Genomic DNA, 19,745 nt, shown 5'->3' with positions numbered 1-19,745 from the left:
ACTCTGTCTTTAACACTATTTCTACTTTGTTCTCAACTGTTCTACCTCTGGCCTTCAAACTTGTTAAAGGCACTTTTATGTTTAAAACAATCTCAGTAAGTAACACTGAGGATCCAGAACCTCTGCTCTGAGATGAACAGAATGAAGGCAGGTGAGCGCTGCAGTCCAACAGGAAGCCTCTATTCATTTAATCACGGCTACCCTGATGAAAGGCATTCCTAGGGCTCCGGGAAAGCAGCACGTCTGGAGGAAGGGACACTGAACCGGGAAGAAAAGAATTCTCTTGGGTTACAGGTCTGCTCTGTGACCACTTAAACCATGCCAGATCTCAGTTCATTTGAGAAACAACCCTGACCCAAGTCATTCACCACAATGATTTGTGTTTAACACAGGTAACAGAAATGTGCCCTGCAAATTGTGAAACTAAGTGCGTTTATCTAAATTTGATTACATTCACAGAAAAATTCTGGTTTAAAAGACAAACCTTTAAAAAAAAAAATCAAATCCACAAGAAGTCAAACCAACCCGAAATATCCCTTCTTCACCAGACTAGACATGTCATTCTGCTCCAAGCTACTAATATAAAGCCAAGCCTGCCTAGGCAAGAACAAAGCTTTTACATTTATTTTTATTCCTCTCCTCCTCTTCTCCATTCAAACAATACCGCTCATTTTGTAAGAACCAGAAGATGAGAGAAAAGTTGAGATTCACAAAAAATAGAATAACCTTCAGGGCTGAACCAAGGATAATACGTTAAGAAAAGAGTTGAAAACAAAAGCAATGATTTCGTTTCACATGCACATGCTTCACCTGCCCAAAATTTTGTTTTGCTGGAAACTTTCTGGCAAGATCAAAATCTCAGGAAATTCCAAACAAATGAAACTCTAAAGGCAAATTACTTAGGAAAAAGGATCTAACTTCAGAGACCCAAGCACGCTCCTGCCATTTTTATCCAGTTCTTTACTTTTATGAAGGAGCACCAAACCAACCATAAAATCATATGCTAACAAGAGCTCTGCATCCTGCAAGTTGACAACTCTGGCTTTTAATAAATGCCTCTATTTTCTGTCAGCACTGGTCAGTCCCTGCTACCAAACCTATGAAGTTTCAATGAGGGAGACTCTCATACCGCTGACGTCTCTCATACTTGGCCAGCATGCTGGAACACAAGAACTAAGAAACCACAGGGAAATTGCCCCTCCAGAGTGGCATGGGCTGTGCACGGCCCCGAAGCAGGACCAGCCGAGGAAGACAAGGATGGGTTACAGATGAGACTTAGTTCCAGAGTGTACACAGTAAGTCCCCGACATATGAACCTTCAAGCTGCGAACTTTCAAAGATGCGAACGTGCGTTTGCATGTCCAATCACGTAAGGCCTGAGTGAAACTGCAGCTTGCCCTCCGTCTCCTATTGCTGACGATCCTTCAGCTCTACCATTTTCCACTTCCTCTCCCTCCTCCAGTCAGTAACTCTTCTTGCCTGATCACTCAATGCCAGCCCCTATACGCCAGCTGTTGTATTGTACTACTGTACTTTTCAAGGTACTGTACTGTAAGATCAAAAATGTTTTCTTTATTTTTTGTGTTTGTTTGTTTTTTATGTATTATTTGTGTGGAAAGTATTATAAACCTATTACAGTACAGTACTATACAGCCAATTGTGTTAGTTGGTACCTAGGCTAACTCTGTTGGACTTACAAACAAATTAGACTTACGAATGCGCTCTCAGAACGGAACTCACTCGTATGTAGGGGACTTACTGTATATGTGTAAATGTGTCTATCTATCTGGGATTAGGCTCACTGAAATGAAGTTCAGCTATGTTCAAGGCACTGGAGGGAGACACCAAGAATGACACACAGTTCCCGCTCAGAAGGGCTTCTAATTTCAATGGGGGAGGGGGTTGTTCCACACATAATATAAAGGGTGAGAGATAAAACAAAATGTGTGCTAAGTTGATGGTGAGTCAGTAACACATGGTTTGCACAACACTATAAACTCAATGCCTCCCTATCAACCAGTTTCCAATTCATGAACCCAAATAGCATAGCTCATCTACTCATTCAGGAACTACCTACTGGGTACTTTTATATGCCAGGCACTATATTGGATCAAAGAGACAGAAATGACTCAAACAAAAGCAATCCTGCCCCTTTTAAGATAGGTAACTTGGCAGTAGGTAAGTAAACAGGCAACTACAGAACAATGAATATCCTTACAGTATAATCACACAAAGTGCTATGAAAGTGGAAGTACAGGGGCCATGGGAAGACCTATAAGAGGCACCTACCTGGGGAAATTTGAGAAAGCATCCTAAAAGAGGATGCCTAAGATGGACCTGAAAGGAAGAACAAGAACTAGTGAGGGATGGGCTTCCCTGGTGGCGCAGTGGTTGAGAGTCTGCCTGCCGATGCAGGAGACACGGGTTCGTGCCCCGGTCTGGGAGTATACCACATGCCGCGGAGTGGCTGGGCCCGTGAGCCATGGCCGCTGAGCTTGCGCGTCCGGAGCCTGTGCAAAAAGAACAAGTGAGGGAGAATGTTCCAGGCAGAGGAAACAGTATACGCAAAGGCCCTCTAGGAGACAGGGAGCCTTACATTTCAGGAACGAAAAGTGTTCTGGAAGCTACACCAGAGTGCAAGAATGTCTATGAGCCCGCTCTGAATTCAAGGGCTGTTACTACCTCTGGGTGAACAACTGAAGCAGCCTAAGAAGAACAGAGTCAGATGAAAGTGGCAGCATAGGGAGACCCCCAGCAGATGACCAGAGAAGCCCAAGAGTGAGAGCTGGGACTAACTAGCTAGAAAAGGAGAATATATAAAAGGAAAGAAAAAGGAAAAGAGAGAGTTATGGAAACTGCGGTTAGACAATATTCAAGAAGCAAATAGAGGTCGACCATGTTAAATGGTGTTATGATAAGGATGCAAAGAATCCATTGGCTTTAGCAACAAGAAAGCTAACAGTAACCCAGTGAAGAATTATTTTAGTGGCGTGGCAGGGTGGAGCCTAGCTTCCCTCAGTCGAGGAGTGATTGGGAGGTGAACAATGGACGCAGTGACCTATTTATTTCAAACATTTCAGCTGGAGAGCAGTGACTAGAGGGGGAGTCGCAGCCGGAGGAAGCCTGAAAATGTTTAAATGGTTCAAGAAAGATGGTAACATAGAGGGAGGGCTAAGGACACATACCTAAAAAGAAACACTAAGCTATTGGTGCAAGACGCCTTGAACAGGTGGGATGGGAAGGTATGAAGAGCGCAGATATAAGGCTGCCTTCGACAGGAACAAAGACTCCTTTTTCCTTGTGAGAGAAATGAGGCAGAAAGGATGACAGGCAAACTTCAGATCTGACAGCCAGGAGCTGAGGGAGACAGATCTGAAGTTACTGACCTGATTTCCTTCTAGTGGTTCAATCTGCAAAACCAGGAGATTTTTCTCCAGCAGCACCTAGGGGCGTGGGCCCAGGAAGAGAAAAGCTGGTGGCTGGCCTGGTCCAGGTAGATCTGGTCTGGTATGCTGATGGCAAGAAGATGGGCAGGGGCTTCCCTGGTGGCGAAGTGGTTAAGAATCCGCCTGCCAATGCAGGGGACACGGGTTTGAGCCCTGGTCCGGGAAGATCCCACACGCCACGGAGCAACTAAGCCCGTGCGCCACAACTGCTGAGGCTGCACTCTAGAGCCCGCGAGCCACAACTACTGAGCCCGCGTGCCACAACTACTGAAGCCTGCGCGCCTAGAGCCTGTGCTCTGCAACAAGAGAAGCCACCGCAACGAAGAGTAGTCCCCGCTCGCCGCAACCAGACAAAGCCCGTACACAGCAACAAAGACCGAACACAGCCAAAAATAAAAATAAATTAAATAAATTAAAAAAAAAGAAGAAGAAGATGGGCAGAAGGGCTACACGGGGATATTGGAGAGGCAGCATTTCAAGCGACTGACCGGCCGCATAAGAAGGGAAGGGAGGACTGACGCTGGAAAGGAGCAGCTGGAAATCTGGCTGTAGGAGTAAACCCAGAGGAGGGAAGTAACTGAGTGAGGGAGTGTGGAAGCACAGGAGGCTATGATTGGAGAGTGAAAGGTCTGAGTCTAATGAGATGGCAAAGACAGAAAACATCCCAAGGGCCAGGGCGTGCCCTATGGGAAGGAGACGGCAAAAGGAGAGGGACATGAAATTTCCAGGGGAGGAGGTGAGCATGGTGGATGGACTGCCCAAGGGAACACTAACGTGGCCCAGGGGCGACGGCAGCTGTGGAAAAGAGGACACGTTGTGAGCCAGGTAAATTAAGGGGAGAGGGAGGGATGCAGAGGGGCCCACTTAAAATATGACCAGCATAATACAGGCAAGTAATTAAACAATTCCCCCAAAGGCAATTTATTGACTGGGAATGCCTGCTGGAATCCTCTCTAAGATTCATACTCCCACCCCCAACACACGTACATCTACACCTCCCCTCCAATCCTAAGGCAAAGCATAATCAGTGAACCAGGGTCTTATCCAGAGTTTGGACTTCTATTAAAGATCTATTTTTATAATGCTTTCTTATTCACTTCCAACTTAAAAACGGTTGCTTCCCCCCTGCAATATTCTGTCCATTTAATAGCTATGTTTAGGGGCTTCCCTGGTGGCGCAGTGGTTAAGAATCCGCCTGCTAGTGCAGGGGACACGGGTTCGAGCCCTGGTCTGGGAAGATCCCACATGCCGCGGAGCAACTAAGCCTGTGCCCCATGACTACTGAGCCTGCGTGCCACGACTACTGAAGCCCACGCACCTAGAGCCCGTGCTCTGCAAAAAGAGAAGCCACCACAATGAGAAGCCTGTGCACCGCAACGAAGAGTAGCCCCCGCTCGCTGCAACTAGAGAAAGCCTGCACGCAGCAACGAAGACCCAACGCAGCCAAAAATAAATTTAAAAAAAAAAGCTATGTTTAGTGACTCTGTTGAGATGCCTGTGAACTATTGTTTTTCTGCTCCATACATCTATTTCTGCTATGGATGTTCTATAGTATCCATTCAGTGACATGTAAATGACTCCAAAATAAAACCGGAAGGAGGAAAAACAAAAACAGAAGCCATATTGAAACATCCTCCTTCACCAGTAAAGGAAAGATAGTCAAAGCTTCTTTTACTCTACTTTGTCCTCCATTGATAAGAAAAACTCTTCCATTTTCAAATCTGTAATGACTAGTAATCAACAATTATTCTTTAAAAAATCGAATCCAGTACTACTTCCACACATTATCTTCAAAGCCAGAATTAGAAAAAGGAAAAAAGAAAAGATGTTACACAACCTTAATGGTTTGCAGATATCCAAGTCTGACTGCTCCGACACAGCAAGGAATGAGTTTAGTAAGTATGTGAACGGAAAACAGGCAGCAATCAGCAACTCATTCAGAATTACTCAAGATGATAATTTTTGTGTTTAAATCACAAAGTCTCAGAATATGTAATCATATCCAAAAATGTTAAAATGTCTAAAAATTAAAGCCTATCAGTTAGTCATTTAAAACTAGGATAAATTATCAGTAAACTTAAGTTATTTTACAAGGTACTTGACTTGAAAGACTCACTCGAACAAAGCCGTCTATGTATAGAGAACTGCTAATGAACAGACCACATAATGGGATAAGCCAGCTAACACCATTAAAGATATCTTTTAAAATTCACAATGAATAAATGAGACCTTTCTTCTTATAGTGTCATCTGCAAATCAGGGGGATAGCCACATATTTTCCATTTGTACTTACTGAGTCAGGCTTATACTTAAAGACTCTTTATAAAAGACATTTTGTGTCATAAAAGATAATTCTGCTTTTTGTACCGACTGAAGAGTATCTGCATAAATACCTGGATAAGAAAAATAAAACTATTTATATAAAAGCTATCACTTCATTGCAATCAATACTGTACTACCTGCCTACTAAGTGTAACGCACTGTCCGTTAACACCGTTAACGCACAGACGATAACACAAACATCATCCTGCCAGAGAAGACACCTACACAGGTGACCACTACATGGCAGCAACATGAGGTCAATGACATGTTGTAGCCTTCACTAAGTCACCCTATCAGAAGGATTCTGAGGCCATTATCACAGTCAAGGTGAGACGTAATGGCAAGGGAGAGAGGAAAAAAATATATATTAAGAGAAAGAGAGACAATGCATATGAATCGTGGAGGGGCAAGGGGTGGATGGGAGGCAGAGGGTTAAGAACAAAGAGGAAGAAAGTTAAATATGCTCCCATGCTTTCAAGCTTAGGTAATTTAACACTTAACATGAACAGAGAAGGGCAAGGAGGCCTGAACCCAGATTAGGGGACTAGAGAACATAAGGGACTCACTCCTGCCTGCCCTTGGAATCTCCACTTAGATATTACTTTTATAGACTATCTTTACCTGACAGGTCTTCCGCTTGCTTTTCCTTCTCCCAAATGCCTCTTCCTCAGTGTCCACAAGTACCCAGGCCTACGCCTATGAGAGCTCTCAACACTCTGAACTGGGACTGTCTCTACCCAGCCCCTTTGCTGGCTGCACTGTTAAGCTTCTTAACAGCAAGGACAAACTGTGTCTTTCTTGCTCACCACTTACCCTCACTGCCTACCAGAGCCCGGGCCCTAGCTCATGAACTTGAATGAGCGAACGGACTCTGCCTGAAAGGAGCTTACCATTGCAGAACAGAAGAGGAAATAAAGGGGAGATGAAAAGCTTCATGGAGAAATTGATCTCCAGTTATTGATTTTAATTTCATATATACAAAAAAGTTGGTTTTGTCCTCCTGGGATTCAGCTTTAGGAGGGGAAAAGGTACAAAACTCAGAACAAGGATCCTGATTGTTTTATAATGGTAAAGAATCTTCCCTATCTATTGCTTGTTCTAATTTGTCATATATAATATACCTCTACGGAAAAAGAGATGTTCAAGAGGGATCAAAGGAATAGCATCTCCTACAATATAACACGTACTTCTGTCGCTAAACAGGGACAGAGACCTTTCACACATATTCTTTGTAACATATATACATATATATATATATTTTCCCCCCAATCATGGCTATCATTTATTTCATCCCTTGATAGAGAGGATAAGGTAGAGAAACCATCTAATCATGAATTGAGACACATGACAAATGGTATCATTCCTAACCAGGTCACAAAGCAAGTCATTAAAAACACTACTTAGATTTTTCAGTGCAAACTTATTTGAGCAAGTCATTCTTCTTGTCAAGTCCCATATTTACCATCCAATTTAATTTCCAAGTTGGTCATCAAAAATAGTTCGTGGAAATAATTGAACATGGGACAAAAATACAGTCGCACTCAGTTGCTCGAGGTGGAAAAAAATGGTGGCAGCTTCCAACTTCCTCAAAATAGCAGAAAGGGGATAAGGATGACAAGGGAAGGGGGAAGGGCAGGAAGGAAAGAAGCACCTGGCTAATGATTTTATCCCGGATTTTAATGTCAAGGGCACTCCCTCCTCAGGCATTTTCACACTAGACACCATATCTCCAGCTAGTCTTCCCTTGCTTTGATTTTATCTAATGATAGTACACCAACTACTTACAAGCCTAAACGTCTTTTTAAAATCACCTTAATTCTAATGCTAATAAACAATTCCAAGAAAAAAACCCAGTCTGGAGTAGAGGCTACAAACTCAAGTGCGTCCAATGGCTGGGAAGATCATATAAGCGAGAACAGGGGGACCCGCTGGGGAGAAGAATACACACGTGCCCCTCAGATCAGCAGACCACTGCCACGGTGGGCTCAGGCTGTGTGATCTTCAGATTTTTCAAGAGAAGCCAGAAATCCAGATTTGTATGTGATTTCTCCTGATTTATCAATAATGACAAAAGTTTAGACTCCTCTTTTTTTTTAAAGCACTGTGTGGACCAAGCAAAATATAACTGGGTGGCCAACTTGTGACATCTAGGTAAGAGGTCAGAAATATGGGCAAGGGTCAAAATCTACAAACTCTCTCTTCCTATGTGCTAATCAACCAGGAAGCGAAGAGCAATTCCTTGTCCCTGCAGTTGTGTATCAGTGTGAGCATGGCCACAGTGCCGTTGTAAAGCTGGGTCCAGGACATGGGAGACCTCAGGCAAAGAAGAACATCGAGGCTCTGATACCTAATTATCCTCCCAAAACATTTCCTGCTATTAAAGACCAATTTATGGTGTGTAATAAATGGTACTGCATGTAAAGCACTTTGCACAGTGCCTGGGGCACATAACAGAATTCAATGAAAGTTAGCTGTTATTGGGTTTTATTATGAATGAGGGTAGAACATGGATCAGACTGTGCCTTTCTCCCTTGAATGGGAGATTTTAGTCCAATTACAAAACCCAATAATCCTCTTTAGACATGAGAAGAATTTCAAAGGAAACTGCATTCATCAATGTGGCATTCAGTCATTTTATAAAATAATGGATTTATGCCCACACAGGGTGTTTTGTTCTTTTTAAGGACATAATGGATTTTTAAAGTTTTGATTTGAGTTAATATGAAAATTTAAAGTTCTGTCTCACTTTCAGATAAGGGGGATCATGGAACATATATGGCTACCAAATCTAGCATGAGTGGGACGTGAAGCCCCCATTTTTCCAGCAAAGTTGCCCCAGTCTCCTGGCTCCTCGTGTGACCACGTAGGTGTAGGATGTTAGGTTCCAGTCATGCTGTAAGGCTATCTGGTCTAATCACCATATTTTACAGATGCTGAATGTTAACTCCTTCAAGGTCCCACAACAGTCGAAGGCAGACCCAGAACCCAAACCCTGTCCTCTTCTTCCATCACCTCCCAAGTCCCTGGGGGGGATGTATGTTCGGGGGAGTTGGTTAAGGGTGGGTAGCAGGGCAGCCTGGGACTAAAGCTTTGAGACAAAGACCCAGCCTTTATGAGTAAAAGGCTCTGTCAACTAAGGGGACAGGGTGGGGAAGGTTTCCTATATACAGCCAATCAAAGCCTTGCTTCAGTACGTCTCAGGGTCAGTCAGACTCTTTTAAAAATCCTCTAGTATCAACCATACCCTTTTAGCCACTGGCTTATAGCAAGAGTTCCAAGCCTCTATGAAAGAATCTAATTTACTTGCTGGAAAAGTAGAGACATCACTAAGCAAAGGAATCAATGATTTTTAAAAGAATGTTACTATGTTTCAAAGTGTCCAACTACCAAAGTACTGAGAAAATATTTTTTTGAAATATAGCCAAGTGTAGAATATAAACTGAGTCCTACATTCAAAATTTGTCTTTCTAGAAAGCAAATGTCAAAGGATATAAAGCAAGCTGTGAACAAGAGACTAAAATTAGCTCAAACCACAAATAACCTAACATACTTATCACTTCCTTATGATCAACCTACAAAAATCAAACATTAAAAGCATTTACAAAACTAAAGGTGTGATGCCAATTTAATCCTTTAACTTCAGCTGTATCCTTTCTTCCTTCTGGCATGTAAACATTACCAAAGAATGACATTTTATTAATTTGAAGGCAAGTACAAGGGAAACCATTAGAGCTAAGTTTTGCCCTGTAAATAAAATAGCATGTACCATGCAGTTCTTAAGTGGTTAGAATGGTAACCACCTCCTCAAACTGAGGATAGGAAATTTCAGATGATGGACCACACCCATCTCCGAATGCGCTTCTCACAGAGAGCTAGGGACATACCAGACTCCTACTTCAGACCAAAGCTTGCCTCCATCTCCTCAAGCCGTTTATTTCCTACTTCCAAAAGCAACATCTTCCAATGAACAAAGGCTGTTGGGAAACACAAAAGTTTTTGTCATAAAGTAGTGGAACGTGTTGCAAAAGGAAGCTTAGTTGACAAATGTGGGTTCACGCAAAAAAAAAAAGGTACTAGTTTGTTAAACTTCAACTACTTTTACCATGATTCTCTCTGCGTGATGACTACATTTTTGATAAGTTTCCTGGGGAAAGTTCAAGCTCAAAAAGGATGGAAACGAGTGGTTAAGAAACGATGAGTATAAAACCTACCAACTGCTACTGTGCACTCTTCAATACTAAAACTCTAAAAAGCATTCTTATCAGTAAGTAGAAAAACAAGGGACAGTAGCAGACCTGGGTACTATGACAAGAACAAATGAAATAAAATACTGCTAATGACACTAATATTCCTGGGATATATTAAGAAAAACTGTTAGTGGGACATGAAGGAATATTTAAATACACTTAGAAATGGTACCATGATAGGTACATAAAGGACCCATTAAAACGCAGCACATCATGGGGATGTGGATTCTCAAGGACGGTTCATGGGAGATGTGGACCAGCTAACCCTCAATCATGGCCATATCACCCGGTGTACTGGGGATTGCTCCAGAAATGTGGCTTTGTGCCTGTCAACCTGATGTGGCTTAATGCAACTTCCTGATATTGCACCACTCTGCTTCACCCCCTCACCCCACCTCTGAGGATGATCCAAAAGACCCTGGCAACTGGGAGGTGGTATCCAGGTGGTGGAGAACAATAATGGCAATGCTCTTAACTCTAAGATGCTGTCAAAATAACATTTTGAATCAGGGTAAAAATAAAGCAAAACAACAAGAACAACAAAAAACACAAAACAAAGTATCCTCCCTCTGAAAGACCCCTGAATATCTTCTTAGAGGCCTCTTTTCTCTGTGCAAAAGTGAGCCACACAAATATTTATGACCCAGTTAGGCATACTTTGCCTTTATCATTGTAGAAGCAAACTCAGCCCTGACTATTTGAATAGTGAAGCAATACAAAATCTAAAAGATAAATATAACAGTGACAAACGTTTAAGCACCGAGGGAATTTAAAGCTAATTTACCGTATTATGCTAAATGCAGCTTGCCTATTTGTTCTCTTGAGTGAAGTTATATTCAGAAGTGATTTCATGCGCAGACATTTTTAAGTAACCCCCTGTTCTTCGGAGAATTCCAACTACTTGGAGTAATTACTTGATGCTCACCTTCCTGTAATCAATTCACAATACTGTATAATTCTCTGAGTAATCAGTACTCATCAGAATAAAAACTAGCTAAGCTGTTCCCTGGAACTTAGCGTGGCATTTTTTAAATGAGATTCTTCAAAACGAAGAGATGCACCAGTAACAAAGCCATTAGGTAAGAAAAAAAAAAGTCGGGGGAAAAATGTTTCATCACAGTAACGGAGATAAGGGAGTTTTCCTTCTCTAATCACTAACTAATAAATTTAAAAAACACAGTTTTGGAAACCTAGTTTTGCTACGCTCGTCTTATCTTTGCAAGTGGTGTTGCTTGCCCACAAAAGCCACAAACACAGCCGAGGCTTTTCCTTCTTCATCTGTAGAAGAAAACGTGCCTCAATCAGTCTTTGGGAAGAAAGAAGCCTAGGACACAAGTCCACTCGCGCCCAAGGGTTTGCTTCAACAAGCAGTTAACCCTCAATAAGAACTCAGAATTGCCTGGCACACTACTAGATTAAGAGTAGTAGGGAATATGTATATTTTCCAGAGAAAAATATGGACCTTAAGTGTCCCTTTGCTAAGAAGCCACGTTTATTTTGTGATTCCATGCTGTAGAACTTCTTAAGCACCAATTCTATCTAATTACCACGGGGTATCCGTAAAACTTTACAAACAGCGTTGGTAGAATCATAAGCATTCAAAACTGCAAATTGAATCAGGTCACAAATTTAAAAAAAAAAACAACAAAAAACTGAAAATCATTTATCAGTAGTTATTTTTGTCTGCAGTGTGACTTGTACTACATTCCGAGGATCAACTGATTTGGGGGGGCTTGACTTTTCTTTGGCTATTTATTTCGGGGGAAAAAAATCTTCCATGGGAAATGGTCTTGTTCCTAGCTTTCAGATATTCAAAATTTACAAAACTGTCAGTAAGACCCTTGTGATACGTCAAGCTGCCTTGAGGAAGGAGAGGGCAGCAGCTAGGAAATTATGAAGCCCACTTCTACAAAGTGAAGCATTATTTCTAAAATGCTGGAGCCTTAGGTACTTTCTTCTCAAACACAGCAGCTGTGTATACTACCATGCTCTTCAAATGAAGTTTAGACCAGATGTTGGTTTCTTTCTAAAATTACAACATAAAGGGCAGCTACTCTTTGTGTACCTAGCTGGGGTTGAATCTTTCGTAAATTCTCGAGAATCAGTTCCTCTATCTTTACAGGAAAAACCACCCAATTGCTACTCAGAGAAAAACTGCAAGCATAACTCATATGTCAGTGCCACTCGTTTTCCCACATTACTAAACCAAATGAGCCCAACTTATTAAAAATGTTCAATACCTCTTGGGAAAAAAAAGATTCAATTCTTTTGAATCTTCAACTATAGTCACAAAACTCTTACACATTTTTGAGCCTAACTGTACCCACCGACACCCACGCACCTTACAAAATTGAGTAACCACAGCAGTGGTTACAAGGATTACTTCAGGAACATCAAACTCTCTTTGTGAGCACATTAAAGACTTTCATTACTTGAGGAGAATTTGGTGATCAGTTAGCCAAGGACCATTTTTACACAGGAAGGGACTGAAGCCCAAAGAAAGGAAGGGACCCATTCAGCCTAGTTAGTGTTAGAGCTAACTAGAGAAAAAGCAAAAGATTAAGCTACTCTCTTGGCCAGAAGGGTGATCTGATCAAAGGCCAAAAATGTTTGCCTTTACCATTTATACTCTGAAAAGAAATCACAGGTTTTATAAGGGTTGTTACTTCATGGAGAACCATATTCTTAAGCCCACAGTCAAAATATATTTTACAAACCAGCTACATACAAAGCCCTTCTAGAAGGCACGTGAGGACAAGTCGAGAGTGACGAGAACAGAGTAATTCAATAATTCTTAGAGAGACAGATATATCACCTCCAAGTTTCCTATTAAGTTCGCCTCAGGCCAAGTACAAATTTGTTGTTAAATTTAAAGTTCCTGTGAAATAAGCTGGGTTTCCTACTGGGTAAGCATCCAAGCTTTTCTTCCAAGCCACCACAGCAGGCAACACCAAACTGCCTCATCAAGCCGTGGCTCAAACTGTACTGGTTTTCTCTGAGAGTGGCCTCTGCTATTAGTACTAATGCAGGCTAATCTCTTTGTGTCTACCATTCCTCCTCCCCCAGAATGGGAGCTGGGAACTGTGACTTGTCTTTCTATTGTCAGGGCCTGGGGCAAAGTGCTGACAATCAATTCAACCCCAACATTTCTTAGGCACTTTGTGCCCGGTGCAGAGGACACCAAGATGAATGAGAAAGATGGAAGAGGTGACTTCCATAGTTTGGACCCTACAGTAGATGGACTCGGATACAAAGGAACAGCTCCCATGAGAGCAGGGCTTTAAAAGAGATAGGTACGAAGGTGTATGTAAGCACACAAGTGAGAGAGCCAAAATCTAGTGCAAGGGGGCACACATTTGAGCTGGGAGGCGCAAGCCAGAATGAGTGGGAAAGGCAGCCTAAACAAAGTGTTGAGCCAAAGTACAGAGGAATGAAAGAGAAGGATGAGTCTGGAGAACACTGCACCTTCTAGTGTGGCCAGAATAAAAGGTACACAGGAGGGGATGGCTGGAACCTGGCTGCCATGCCAAGGGGCTTGGACCTTACACATAAATGAAAGTATAGAAGTAAACAGAGGAGTGACAGACCCAGGTCTGTTTTTAACCAATTACTCTAGTGATAATGTGAAGAATATACACAGTGGGGCAGGGGGGAGATGTGGAGAGATTGTTGAGGGACCTTATTAATATGCTTCTGGTTTCACCAATTTCTGTAATGTGAAGCCAGAAATGACAGCAGTATTATAAGCAAAATTTGAGAACCTAGACCACTGGGATGGTAGGAAGGACATCATAGTGACCAATCAATGAGATGTGGTAGAGGGAATCAAGAACCATTCCAAAGTCCCCAGCACTCCTGGATATTCAAAACATGCACCAAATGACTGGTACCAAACTACATTGTCTTGGACACAATGACCCTGCTGGACTTCCCCTTTTCCTAAACATGGGCAATACAAAGAAACATGCCCAGACTATTTGTAGTCAGTATTAGTTGGTTACCATGAACAAATTAACATAAACACTGTAGGGAGGGACGCCAGCTTGTGCAAAATACACATGAGCTCAGGCTGGCTTATGAAAAAGTACCTGCAATTAAAAGTACAGCATAAGACAAAAACTGTCAAAAGGATTCTGCCATCTAAAAGATCAGAAAATAGACAACTCAAAAAAAAGAGAAAAGGGAAAAAAGAAAAAGCACAGTTATTTCAGTAGTTAAGAGTCTGACAAAACCCCTACAGGAAATTTTAAAATTTATTTCTATCATGAAATTCAGTATACATTCAATTACACTACTCAATACCAGGCATTTTAAAAATAGGTTTGGGGGAGCTATTCATGCTAAAATGCAAAATGCAGGGACTTCCCTGGCAGTCCAGCGGTTAAGACTCCATGCTTCCAATGCAGGGGGGCATGGGTTCGATCCCTGGTAGGGGAACTAAGATCCCACATGCAGCGCAGCGCAGCCAAAAAAAAAAAGCAAAATGCACTGGAGGGGCCTTTGAGCCCAATGGTAGATAACTGGCAACCGAAAATCATTTGCATTACCATTATCCCCCAGCTGACTCTTCAGAACCATCTGATATAGTTTATGATGTACTTCCAAAAGAACCAAAGTATTCCTATAAATATGCCAGTGATGTCAAACAAATAATGATAGCAAAAAGTTCTTCCCTCCACTATTTCTACTTGTGCCCCCAGTTAATCTGAGTCCAGACAATTACAAACGTCTTTGCACCATTTCCAAAGTGGTGATCAGACACCTAAATTTAGTTCACTCAAACCAGGGCTACACAAGAACATTTAGATCTAATGGGTCACTCAAGATGACTAGAGCTTCCCATCCCTCTCCATGTCACTTCCGTTTGTCTTTCTTTTTTTTAAGTGAAGTGAGTCATAGTGTATAGATCTTTCTCCTCTGCACAAAACACAGTTTTTCTCTGAAGAGAATGGTATTTATATAAAAATTACTGGGAAATTTTAATATTCATCTTGGACTGTAATAAAATAAGCTGTATACAGCAGTAAGGAATTTTAGTGAATTATTGTTATAACATGATTTTAACCTAGTCAGGCATTAGATCGTATTTCATAATGAAAGCAGCTATAAAAACAAATGTCAATTGGAAGAGTGGCCCGTATTACAAAGCCTGCCTCTAACATAGAATAAATCTTGCCTTGAAGTCACAAGCTATTGTTGCAATCTCCTTTATCTGAAACAATCAAATCATTCATACTGAAAATTAGTGAACAGTGTCAGAGAATCAAAGAATTAGAGATGAGAGAAATGGCGAAACACCTGACCCAAACCTTAAACTACAAATGGAGGGTAGTTTTTCCTATTTTCATTCATTCAAGCCCTCTCTTCTCTCATTCTAGCTCCAAAAACCAATCTCTTTGCCCTATCTATGTTCTCTCTTCTCTTTTGGGCACTCCAGGCTTGCTAAGTATTACTTCCACTTTTCAAACCAGACATACAATCATTTAAATGATAGAAAACAATTTTTTAAAGCCATCTACACATGCTATCAAAGCTGACTTTTTATAGACCTAAATGCTTATTAGTATCTATGCTATCTATTAGCATTAACAACTATATAAAAACAGTTATGCTCACTTTATCAAATTGAGGTAGGAGAGAATCTTCGCCTGAAACATTTGTTTTCTAAGCCGCCTCATTCCTCGGCATTCAAAAGTCTACTTCATCTTTTGTTCTTTTCCCAATTGTTTCCAAGTTTTTACATCTTTTTGTTCTAGTTAGAAGTTAGTATAGTGAGAAATAACTGCACTGCTTTGTTTACAAAATGTTAAGCAAAAATTACATATTATTTTAAAAATCACAATAGACTAAGCAAGCCCAAAATGACTCTGTATAAGGCTGCCTTCATTGTGACGGGCTACAAAACATTAATTTTTTTAACTTCCATTTTCTACCCACCATAAACACATTTCTTTGAATTCCTGAAAAATAATGGTTTTCGTAAATTGACACACACTTTGGAAAATCTGCCACTTTAGACTCAAGGTCATTTGAACTCTACATTTTTTTTAAAACGCCAGAATTTGCCACTTTTAACATCAAGAAGGAAAATAGCGTCTGATTCAGATTTTGTAAAAGAAAAATATCTGTACTGCAGAGGTGAGAAAGCCCATAGCGGATAATTCTCTAAGATAAAAGAAACCACCTCTAGAAATGTGGCAATCGATTAAGGATCTAGAGAAATCTCAACATACAGCGAGATCTCGACCAACTCCTGGGGTTCCAAGGTGGTAGACAAACACAAGAACAATGAGGGAAATTAACTGAAGACCATGCTCCATGCTAGTGACTTGCTTAACATAGTTTTAACAGTGCTTGGGTGAAAGGTCTCCCACTCCTCCCTAAAACTGTAAGTAATCAAATTCAAACAAGGACTTTTTATAATATGAATTTGCTGTTGCCAACTGAGTCAGCTTCAATATAAAAGATTCTCCCCAGTACCTCCTGGAGGCCACCCCTACTTGTGATGGGGTATATCATTATCAACTCCAACACTTCAGACCAAGAATTTTTTCATTTAAGACCACTTTAGACTCCACTGTATTCAATCTGATGCAGAAAATTTGTCTACACATTCTCAAAGTCACTAGTGGGATTCATTCAATTAACTCAGAGAGACTAGACACGGAATACAAATTTTATATACTGATCGATCGTACTTATACAGATTAGAGTGGTTATAAACATTAGTCTATCAGAAGCTAACATACATTACAGTGCAAGTAAAAAGAATCCTGTCAAATAAGCCTGATGAAAATCCACATGAAACCAAGCCTGCCAAAAAAAGGCTTTTGTTAGTCAAGCATACCAAAGAACCGCTTAAAGCTTTTTTTCTTTTTAAGTGGAGCTCAAAATAGATTTTAATACTACCAGCTGATGGATCTCACAATTTGCCTTTTGAGCCTATAAGCCGAAAACAGCCTTCTCCCTTTACACAAGTAACAACATCTCTCTATTCTGTATGTTGTTTATTTAAAATACCGAGTGTGGTTTTGGTTAATCCTCACAACCCCCGCGATGACATTTAATCGGGAGCACATATTTTCTTCAGAGGATTTAGCTCTTGTGAAAGCAGACCTCTTCATCTTTTTAATCTGATGATGTAGAGATACGTGAGAAACTCTACCTTCCGAACTTTTTATTTATGAATCACCATAACCCACAAGGGAATGAGGACCGGGAAGACACCATCATCTCAACCATGACCAAAGGATAAGATGCTCACTGAGAGAAAGATGCTATTTTAGAGGGAGTAAAAACGTCAACCTCCCCTGTTGCCTGCCTGACACGGGGTAATCAATATTCTGGCCCCAGTGGAGTGGGTACTCCAGACCTCCTGGCTGGAAAGCTCTTTTCAGCCTGCTACTCTCAGGGCTTAGCTCACAGAGCAAGTATCTCTTCCTCTGACAGATCTTCCCTGATCCCCTTCTCTGAGGCAGGCCATCTTCCCTGAAATCACTCTCTACCCCGTTATGTTTTGTTTTCTTCATAGCACTTGTCCCCATCTGAAATTGTCTGCTTATGTGTTGCACTGCCCTATTCGACTCTAAGCTCACGGGGGATAGCATCTTGCCTGTCTTGTTCAGCAAACACTACCTCCAGCGCCTCAGCAGCGCCTAGCACGGAAGAGGCACGTCAACTCAGATCCATTAAATGAATGAACAGGAAGGGGGAAGGGACTGTCATCCTTGGGACTCGACGCACAGAGACCAGGAGAAAGGAAATGTAAAGGAGGGAGGGGGGAGTAACCCTTTCCCCCGGGGAGACAAAGGAAGACAGCCTGAGGTGGTCCAGTCTAGAAAGGAAGTAGTGGGGGTGTTCTATCCACCCCAGGGGACAAAGAGTGGACAGGCAGGGGGGCGGGGTCGGGGTGCGAGGCTTCGCGCTGAGAGCGGAGACTGGCGGCTTCCAGGCTTGAGAGGTCACCCGGGCTGGAGGATATGAGGTAGGTGGGGGATCAAAGGGGACTGCGAGGCCGGAGAGAGACGTAGGCCCACCCGGGGGACAAAGAGAGAGGCGGCTGGCCTCTGCCGCCGTCGGATCGAATCCTCACGGAGCAGGGCCCAGGCGGAGGGCGGGACCCAGAGGGAGAGCGGGACCTGGGGGTCTGAGGGAAAGGTTCGCTAGGCCTAAGCGAAGGGCCTGCCGCGCTCTGGGGGCGCTCCCGCACCTGGTAAATGGCCGCCCAGCTCCCAGCCTTGTCGATCTGCTCGAACTCCTTTTCCATCTCCATGGCGGGCCAGGGGGGCTGCTGCGCCTCCTCCTCGGCCCACTGTGCCGTCTGCCGCTCTAGGCCGCGTCGCGCTCTCCACACTTAGTCCCGCTGCAAGCCACGACTCTCACCGCTACCGCCGCCCTAGCCGCCGCTGCTTCTTCATGTCAACCCGGCAGCCGGAAGTACGCACCGCGCTGCCGCGGGCTCCGCCCCTCAAGCGGAAGGACCAATCAGCGCTCAGGAATGTCGGCTAGCAGTTCCGCGGGGCGGAGCCGGGGGAGGTGCTGGGGGAAGACATCTTGCGGCGTGCCCTCCCTCCTCCCCTCCCATCCCGGTCTACGGGCTTGGGCGTGGCACGCGCCCGTTGCCTAGGCGACCCCGGGAGCCCCGCCTACGGCGCGTGGGTTTGCCCGGCTGCCACCGATCTTGAATTCAAGCATCGACGCGGTCCGTTGAATCACAGAGTGACCTTGAAGCAGTCATACATCTTTCTTGCAGCGCCAGGGCCCAGGCCTCAGTGCTCCAAGGGGAGCGGGGGGGATTACATGCTCCCCTTCCAGGCTCCGGCCTCTGGCCAGATGTCCGCCCTTTTTTCGTGAAACTTAGAGCTTCATAATTTACCAGGCTGCTGGGGAAGGCCCACTACTCTCTGAATGTACTTTGCGTTTGGAGTCTCCTACCCTGGGCACTGCAGAAATGAATGGATTGGGGTCTTGGAATGATTTTTAATATTTCCCCAAATAGCAAGGAAGTCCTGCTCAGAATGGACTCAGTGGAGCACAAATTCCGTGGTGCATTAGTGTTGAATAGTAGCAGATTTCTGGGCCCACTTCCAAAGGATTCGGATACAGGAATCTGTATTTTTTACCAGCAACCCCAGCTAATTCTATACCTGTGGTCGTTGAAGCACACATGAGAAGGGCTGGTCAGGTGGTTTTCCTGCAGGTTGTACTTTAAGCCATTCACTTTTGTGTCGGGCACATTATATGAAGATTGTGAACTCCATGGGGTCAGAGACCCTAGAGGACAGAATCATCTCTGTTCACTCTTCCCATCTCAAGCCTACCCAGAGCAGCGGTGTTGAATTCCAGCTCATTCCTTGAGTGCTTGTGGCAGGCACTATGCCTGGCATTCCAAGTACATTTTCTCATTTAATCTCTACAACAACCCTACAATATAGGCACTTTTATTATTCCCATTTTATAGATGAGGAAACTGAGGCACAGAGAGGCAAAATCACTTGTCCAGAGTACCTTTGCACATTGGTATGGAAGCCAGGATTCTAACCAGTCTTCAGGGGAGGGCTCACTTTGGAGACAGGCTGCCTGAGTCCAAATTCCGGCTCTACTAAATACTAGCTGCGCAACCTTGGGCAAATTACCTAACCCCTCTCTGCCTCTGTTCCCTCCTTTGTAAAATGAAGATAATGAAAGTACCCACCTCATAGGGTGGTGTGAAGATTGAAAGAGTATGTAT

The 19,745-nt window shown here is 43.0% G+C and overlaps 1 protein-coding gene across 10 annotated transcripts in view; it reads right to left on the bottom strand.

Moving 5' to 3' along the window:
- The window catches only part of PTPN1 (protein tyrosine phosphatase non-receptor type 1), a 68,125-nt gene extending 49,666 nt beyond the window's left edge, over window positions 1-18,459 (bottom strand). For 3 of the 10 annotated variants that reach the window (XM_089897066.1, XM_089897068.1, XM_022597675.3), the window contains exon 1: window positions 18,225-18,457. Coding sequence is in view for 4 of the 10 variants with exons in the window: in XM_022597675.3 (XP_022453383.1) it covers window positions 18,225-18,287 (63 nt within the window). In the remaining 6 variants the exon portion in view is untranslated. Of the gene's footprint in view, window positions 1-9,652; window positions 15,768-18,224 lie in introns of those variants that run through there. The other 7 variants (XM_022597674.3, XM_089897062.1, XM_089897065.1 and 4 more) reach the window with 5 other exon arrangements.
- Between the last annotated feature and the right edge of the window lie 1,286 nt (window positions 18,460-19,745).

The sequence above is a fragment of the Delphinapterus leucas genome, chromosome 15 (assembly GCF_059928025.1).
Source record: "Delphinapterus leucas isolate spDelLeu-1000000601 "Yukka" chromosome 15, BTC_Dleu_Yukka2, whole genome shotgun sequence".
NCBI lineage: Eukaryota > Metazoa > Chordata > Mammalia > Artiodactyla > Monodontidae > Delphinapterus > Delphinapterus leucas.
Note: the sequence above shows the minus strand (reverse complement) of the source record. Positions and strands in the feature narration are given on the sequence as shown.